This window comes from Myotis davidii, unplaced genomic scaffold, assembly GCF_000327345.1.
Source record: "Myotis davidii unplaced genomic scaffold, ASM32734v1 scaffold370, whole genome shotgun sequence".
Taxonomy (NCBI): domain Eukaryota; kingdom Metazoa; phylum Chordata; class Mammalia; order Chiroptera; family Vespertilionidae; genus Myotis; species Myotis davidii.
Genome location: NW_006288615.1, coordinates 5,676,963 through 5,684,355, shown reverse-complemented (window position 1 = coordinate 5,684,355; position 7,393 = coordinate 5,676,963). Strand labels below are relative to the sequence as shown.

The following is a 7,393-nucleotide window of genomic DNA, read 5'->3' as shown; positions in this document are numbered from 1 at the left end:
TAAAAAACAGCTTGGCCAGCGTGGCTCAGTGGTTGAGCATCAACCTACGAACCAGGAGGTCAGGCTTGGATTCCCGGTCAGGGCACGTGCCTAGGTTGTGGGCTCGATCCCCAGAGGGGGTGAGCAGGAGGCAGCGATCAGTGATTCTCTCTCATCATTGATGTTTCTATCTCTCTCCCCCACTCCCTCTCCCTTTCTCTCTGAAATCAATAAAAATATGTTTTAGCCTTGTTATCCTCTCCCTTCCTCTCTGTAAAAAATCAAAATATATTTTTAAAAATATATATATATTTTAAATATGTATATATTACTAGAGAATAAACTGAGCATCTTGGGTAAATACTAATAAGACATAATCAGGTGGCCTTGCTCCCAGGAGGATGGGTTAGAGGGGAGCATAGCACGTTAGAGGCAGGTGTCAGCCTTTGAAACCTGCCCACCGTGCTCTGCACAAGGGCTGTTTGTCATTCCTTTCCGTTTCTTTATGCTTAGACTACACATGCATGTATCCTGAAACTGCAGAGTGTTATTCTTTACTTAACCATACGCATGTCATACTATAGGATGAGTTTGCACATATCCTTTCTCGTCTCACCTCCTCTCTCCTACATGACGAAATGCATCCTGGTGAGCACCGGTTTAATCCCAGCCCAGCCACTCACTAGCTGTGTGTCCTTGACCAGGTTACTGAACTCTGTGCCTTAGTTCCTTCATCAGTAAAATGGGTGATAACAGCGCCACCCAAGGCTGAGTCTAGGAGTAAAAGAGTTAGTCGGTGGAGCTCACAGAACGGGGCCTGGCATATTGCCAGCAGAACCGGGCCTGGCATATCGCCAGTGCTGTGGACGGACGTGTTAACTTCGTTTTAGAGCTGAGAAAACTGAGTCTCAGATCAGGAATGTAGCTCATCTCAGTCCCATGGCCAGTGATGAGCAGAGCCTGAGGGTCAAACAGGATGTGTGTCCTACGTATCATCCTCACCCTCCCAGCTCCCGAGTCCATAGCTCTCCATCCCAGCGAATGAGAGCTCCTGAGGCATCCGTTGCATTGAACTGAATTGTAAGGCATGTTAGAAGCCTTTACTGATTCTTGGATGATGCTGGTCCTGTGTGAACCAGGCACTACTTAACAAATACTTTAATTGTAGAGGAGGAAACGGGTTTGGTCACTGCAGGAAATACAAAGTAAACCACAGCTGGAAGGAACCAACTCTGAGAAGAGGCGCGTGATCGTTTACAGGAACGAGATGCTGTTCCAAGAGCAGCTGTCACCATCGGAGCCCCCGCAGGAAACAAGGCGTCCCCAGCGGGGATTGGGGGAAGAGGTGTGGCCAGGCCTGGCACTGAGGCCGTGGCTCGTGGCTCGGGTGTGGAGGAAGCCTCGATCCCCTCGTGTCGTGGAGCCGCTGGGAGTTGAGCAGCTCTGCCTTGGGGAGGAGCTGGGCTCAGGATGCCCGACCTCTCTCTCCATCTGCCCTCAGAGGCCCGACTGCTACCTCCCACTGACGAACCCACCCAGAGGCAGGCGAGAGCCCTGTGATGTTCCAGGAGGAGCCAGCCTCCGGGCCCAGAGCAGGCAGAGACCCGAGACTGACCAGCAAACACTTCCATCCAGACAAGAAAAAGTCCTCCTCGTGATAGGTCCATTAAAATACTACCATTGTTTTGTGTTTCACCAGGTTATTCAAGATATTATTGCAAACCAAGAAGAGGAAGAAAAAAGAAGGAAGGAAAAGAAAAGGGAAAAAAAGCCAGTCAAAAAAGTTAAGGAAAAGAAGGCACCAAAAGAAAAAAGTAAGGTAAGGAATTTGGAATTTTAGAAAGTTGAGTTTTTTGCTCTTTTGCTTTGACTCCATGGGATCATCTCAGGTCTGCTGAGATGGCAGGCAGTCCTTTCAGAGGAGGTCACGCTGTCAGCCAGCGGTTTTCCCCCTTTGTTTATGCTGATCAACAGTGGGTTGCCATCCTTTCGATGCTGAGGGGGGCCCCCTGGGCGTCCCCTTCCGGACCCAGGCACTCCGTCCCCAACTGCCCAGAATGTTCTCACCTCCGGATCTAAGGGAGCTGATCCACCTGAGGTTACCATCCCCCTCCCCCAGGGCAGCTGCATCCAAGGACAGTCACATTAGAGTACCAAGGCCCAGCCCCTCACCTCACAGGGGCCACTCCGAAGGGCTCTCCCAGCTCCTGGCTCTCTGTGGGGTCAGCGAGAGCTCCTTGTAATTATGTAACCGTCAGCTTCTCTCTGGGCCCCAAGCCACTGCTCCCTCCCCGCCTCTCCTGTGGGTGCTGCTCCCAGTAAACCCTCTGAGTATCTCCAGGGAACCCAACTCGTGAGACCACCTATTGCCCTGCTGATCTGCCTGCACCCCAAAAGTTATAAACTGTTCCCTCATCTCCCCCCAAAAAAGACAACTCACACAAGAACGCTGATTTAATAATCCTCCTCTCGCTTGGTAAGAGAGGTTTAAGCAGCCCCCAAGAGTAAGAACAACTGGAAGAGTTTCAGTGTTATTCTGAGCGTCTCTTCTCTCGGCATGCTTGAGGGCGCCTGCCATTTGCAGATTGAAAATTCACTGTGAGTGAAGCTCGCTTCATAAAAATCTGAAAGTACTACCAGCTACGCAATCCAGTCTGTGTTGAGTGACGGTATTTTATTAACTAGCTATTCGAGAGTCACCTAAGGCCTGGCCAGCGTGGCTCAGTGAATTGAGCATCGACCCATGTACCAAGAGGTTGCCGGCACAATTCCCGGTCAGGGTACATGCCTGGTTTGCGTGCTCAATCCCAAGAATGGGGCTTGCATGAGGCAGCCGTTCGATGATGTTCCTCTCTCATCGATGTTTCCATCTCTTTCTCCCTCTCCCTTCCTCTCTCTCTCAAATCAATAAAAACTTTTTTTAAAGAGCCACTTAACGATGAACAGTTTGGAACAAAAAGCAAAGTTTGAGTACATCAGTATTTATGATGTAGTTGCAAATGAGAGGCGACACCCTGCAGAATCATTTAGAAATGAATTTAGTCCTGAAAAGTACAGGTCTCCAAAGTGACAGTGTGATTATTAAAAGAATAAATGGTCATCACTAATAAAAATTGGTATATTTAAGTTATGCGGGTATGCTTCTTAGAGATCCGACTATCTTTCCAATTGACTTTTTAAAAAATATATATTTTATTGATTTTGTACATAAAGGAAGGGAGAGGGATAGAGAGTTAGAAATAGCGATCAGTTGCCTTCTGCACACTCCCTACTGGGCATGTGCCTGCAATCAAGGTACATGCCCTTGACCGGAATAGAACCTGAGACCCTTGAGTCTGAAGGCCAATGCTCTATCCACTGAGCCCAACCGGTTAGGGCCCCATTGACTTTTAAAAGTATTCTAGAATCAACCCCCAAGTGTCTGGAAGCATTCCTGAGACCAGCCAGCAAAACCCGTGTGTGAGTTGGTATTTTGACCTGTAGAAAAAAGACTGTTACTCATTCTGGTGGGAGGGTAAGGTCTGGAGAGAGGAACTAGTTCTGTTGAACGTGCACAGACACTGACTCACGCGGCCTGTGTCTCGGGGCAGAGCTGTGACTATGCTCTGGTATCTCATAACTTAGTGGCTTGTCAGTCACCAGCCACATGTGTATAATCAGGAAACTAGGAAAGACCTCATAGTTTTAAAAAGCTGTTAGGATTATCTGAATATTTGCACTAACCTCTATAAACAGAAAATACTCTTCAAAATGTCACACAGGGAGAAGATTGAAAGCTTTGTATGTTCCTGAGATGTTACAAATGAGCAAAGGTAGCAGGGGGGCTATTGAGAGGGCCCTGGAGGGCAAGTATTGGAGGCAGGATAAGGGGTTCCAGGCGGGTTCCAGGCCATCTCCGAGCCAGAGAACCAGAGGACAGCTTCAGAGAGGGTTGTGCGGCAGGTGGGGCCGCCAAGGTGCAGCGGGTGATGGGCTGGGGGGGGCTGGCGGAGCCTTGTGCCTCCGGAGAGGAGTCAGCTCCGGGCAGTGACTTGAGTAGCTCGGAGGTCAGTGAGTTATAGTCTAAGATCTGTGCTGCATGGCCAGGTTGTGGGATGGACTGCAAGGGAGGAAGTGACCAAGGCAGGGAGGCCAGTCAGTTACAGGACGGAGAGGCGGGGAGACCGGAGACGGTGTCAGGGCAAGGCACGACCACCCAAGGACAAGGGTGGCCTGGGTTCTGAGCCATTCAGGAGTTTGCTCATGGGGGAATGCCCAGTGTTGCTCAGTGGTTAGAGCATTGGCCCACACATTTAAGGGCAGTGAGTTCCATTCCTGGTCAAGGGTACATATCTGAGTTGTAAGTTACATTCCCTTCCCAGGTCGGAGTTGTAACTTACAAATGTCGAAATAAGCAAAATACTGAAGGTTTAAAACAGCAACCAAAGAAAGGGATTGGCCCAATAAACTTCAAGGGCTGTCGACCAAAGGAAGAATGTCGTCCAGAGGAAAACAGGCACTTTCATCATGCTTTCTCCTGCAGTGAAACGGTGTCTCCATGACCGCCTGGTACGTGGGCACCGCGTGGAGCGCTACGACGTCTGGGAGTATCTGCACTCCCATCATTCTCTGCAGCCAGGATCAGATTCCCCATTTGGCCTCCATGTTGCGTTCCCCTCAAGAACTTAATACTTATTACAGAAACAAAGTCATACAAATAGACCTATCCATCTCACTTTTACCTACTTGCCTTAAACACCTATTCCGGGACCAGATGCAGTGCGGAGTTGAGGCAGGGTACAGAACATCAGCGACATGGACCCCTGCTCCAAGCGAGCACTCAGGACATGTGAATAGCCAGTAATCCGTACAGAGAAACAGACGCCAGGATGCCAGAGCGTCCTGCTGAGCAAGGGGAAAGTCACTTCTGCTGGGCGAATCCAGGACGGCTTCACAGAGGAGGGGACATTTGCCTCAGACCTAACAGGAGTTTTCCACTCCTGGTCTCCCTGCTCTTCCTACCCCTCCTCTCCTCCCTCCTCTCCCCCTCCTCCTCCTCCTCCTCCTCCTCCTCCTTATAAAGGCAATATTCTCACCTATAGGGGCTCCCAGAGGCTAACTAGGACATCTGAGTATCCAAAACAAAAATGGGAATAATAGTTAGCAATACATTGACTAAAAAATGTCAAAGACCCATGAGTCCTCAGTGACACCAGAAGAGAGAGAGATGAATAGGACCTCAGAGAAGGTTAATTGCAGTTATTTCAAATTTCTCGGGTGGCCATACATTAGCTCTTTCCTCCAAGGACATGCTTTGCCCAACACTGGTCTTCTTGCTGACCTCGCAGGCTTTTCTCAAATGACTGGATGTAGGGGAGCCAGGAGCTGCGGTGGCCAGCCCTGGGCACTGGGAGGATGGGGTTTGGGGAGGGACGTACCTTCCCAGTGAGCTCGGGTCTTCTGTGGGTCCTGGAAGGTAGGGCAGCTGTTCCCTGGGCTCTGAGCCCCAGGTGTTTCTGGGCTCAAGTTCTCCCCCAGGTTCTGCAAGGCAGGTGGTCTCCCTCCTGGGCTGCAGCAGCCCCGCATGATTTGTGAGCTGTGACTCCAGGCAGGCCCTTCATGAATGACTCCCAGCACCCCGACCCCCTCCTCCTCGGAGCCCCTCACTCTGTGAGCTCCGTTCACCGGTCTCCCCTCCGGCTCTGGGTGCATGGTGTCCAGAAAGGAGGGACATGCCCATGCCTTCCGGGAGCCACGCTGGGGAAAGTGTTCATTGTCTGGTGGCCGTGCTGCCTCTCAGCTGTAGAGGGAGTTCCCAGGGGGCCCAGGAAACCTCCTCATGGACATAACGTCCACCACAGTATTCCCCTCCCTCTGTGGGGTGACAACAGCCATGAGAGTGGTCTGCAGGCACCTGGCACTCGAACGGTATAAACAAACATTATTGCTCAGAAACATCAGATGAGGGTTTGCAAGCGGGGCTGTCACAGGGGGAGCCGCGGGGCAGAGGGGACTTCTCCAGGGGGTGAGGGCTCAGCCTCACCTGCAGGCGGTGCAGGGACCCAGGATGGCGTGGTCAGCAGGTGCTCGGGCAGGTGGTTGGCTCTGCCCTGGAGCCCAGGTGGGGCTTGGATGGCATCTTGGTGGAGGAAGGGGATAGGACCAAACTCAGGGCATGGGGACCACAGGGGAGGCGACCGGTGTGGGCAGCGGTATCAGGGCGCCTCATGAGCCAGCAGCAGAGCTACATCTCCCGAACCATCCACGCCCTGAGTCCGGCGGCCCGCAGGGGTGCTGCCCAGGGAGGAGTCTGTGTGGGGACCATGGGGGCAGGAGTCACGACAGATGCACCCCTTCTGTCCGGTCTCGGCAGATGCACTGTGCCTGCGAGTCACAGAAATATCATTCTGCTTAACAGGAGGAAGATGAGCCGTGGAAAATGTCACCCAGTGCTTTCCTTCAAACAATAGAGGAAGGAAATAACATATACAAAGGTCAGTTTGGAGAATGAGAGCAACAACTGAGGTGTCACTCTGTCCGCCTGCAGACCCCTGACCCCAGCACCCAGTGCCCCATCAGGAGAGGCTGCGAGCATGCAGCTCAGAACCAAGACCTGCCCACCTCTATTTTCAGATTCTTTTGAGTGCCTTCCAGGCATATAGTGGGTAAGGAAGAAGGCATATAGTGGGTGAGAAAATAGGATGAGAACATAATCCAAACCTCCATTCTGTGTTTGGACCCCTAACACTTCACATTCTCTGGCTGTAATGAAAGGGAAGGAAGCCATGTCCTGGATGCTTTGACAAACCGATACTATCCATACAGCAAAAGGTTTTAGCCCTGTGAGACCTGTGCCCGAATACGACACCGTTCTTTGTCCCCATTCCCATAATTAGCACAACCACATCCAGCCGGAGCTGCAAGCGTGTGGATCGGCCTTTCAGATGTTTCCACGAAGATTTACAAGAACAATTGTCCAATTCCTTTGGGTCCAGTCCACCCTCGGGATAAACCCCAGCACAGAATGACTGGCCACGGGGACTGTTGTCGTTGGTGCTGGTTGGTGGTAGTTGGGAATTTCTCAGAAATGCAACAAGGGCGTGAAGTGGAGTTCCCCCAGCGTCAGGCACATGTGCGCCTCCTTCTGATTCTGGTCCTGTCTGGACAGCACCCATGCTGGTGGTTACATAACATATTATTAAATCGACTCATGGTTTTACCCCAATAAATGGAGCCTCATCCTCAGCCACAATTCCAGTGTCCTTACAGGTTTGATATACCAGTTATCCAAAGTAAGAGTGTCGTGCACCCCTAAAATTTTCTCACAAAGCACTAGAGCGAGGGTCTTGCTCTGCGTGAAAGACTGACCTGCGGGAGAAGCCCAGAGGAGAGGACAGTGTTGGCAGGACTGGGTGCTGCTCTAACTGGGGAGGAA

The 7,393-nt window shown here is 51.3% G+C and overlaps 1 protein-coding gene across 1 annotated transcript in view; it reads left to right on the top strand.

Annotated features, from left to right (window-relative positions):
• IQCA1 (IQ motif containing with AAA domain 1) overlaps positions 1 to 7,393 on the top strand; it is a 109,459-nt gene that overhangs the window by 58,213 nt on the left and 43,853 nt on the right. Inside the window, exons 8-9 of the mRNA XM_006760462.2 lie at positions 1,679 to 1,798; positions 6,377 to 6,452. Coding sequence (XP_006760525.1) covers positions 1,679 to 1,798; positions 6,377 to 6,452 — 196 coding nt within the window. The remainder of the gene's footprint in view (positions 1 to 1,678; positions 1,799 to 6,376; positions 6,453 to 7,393) is intronic.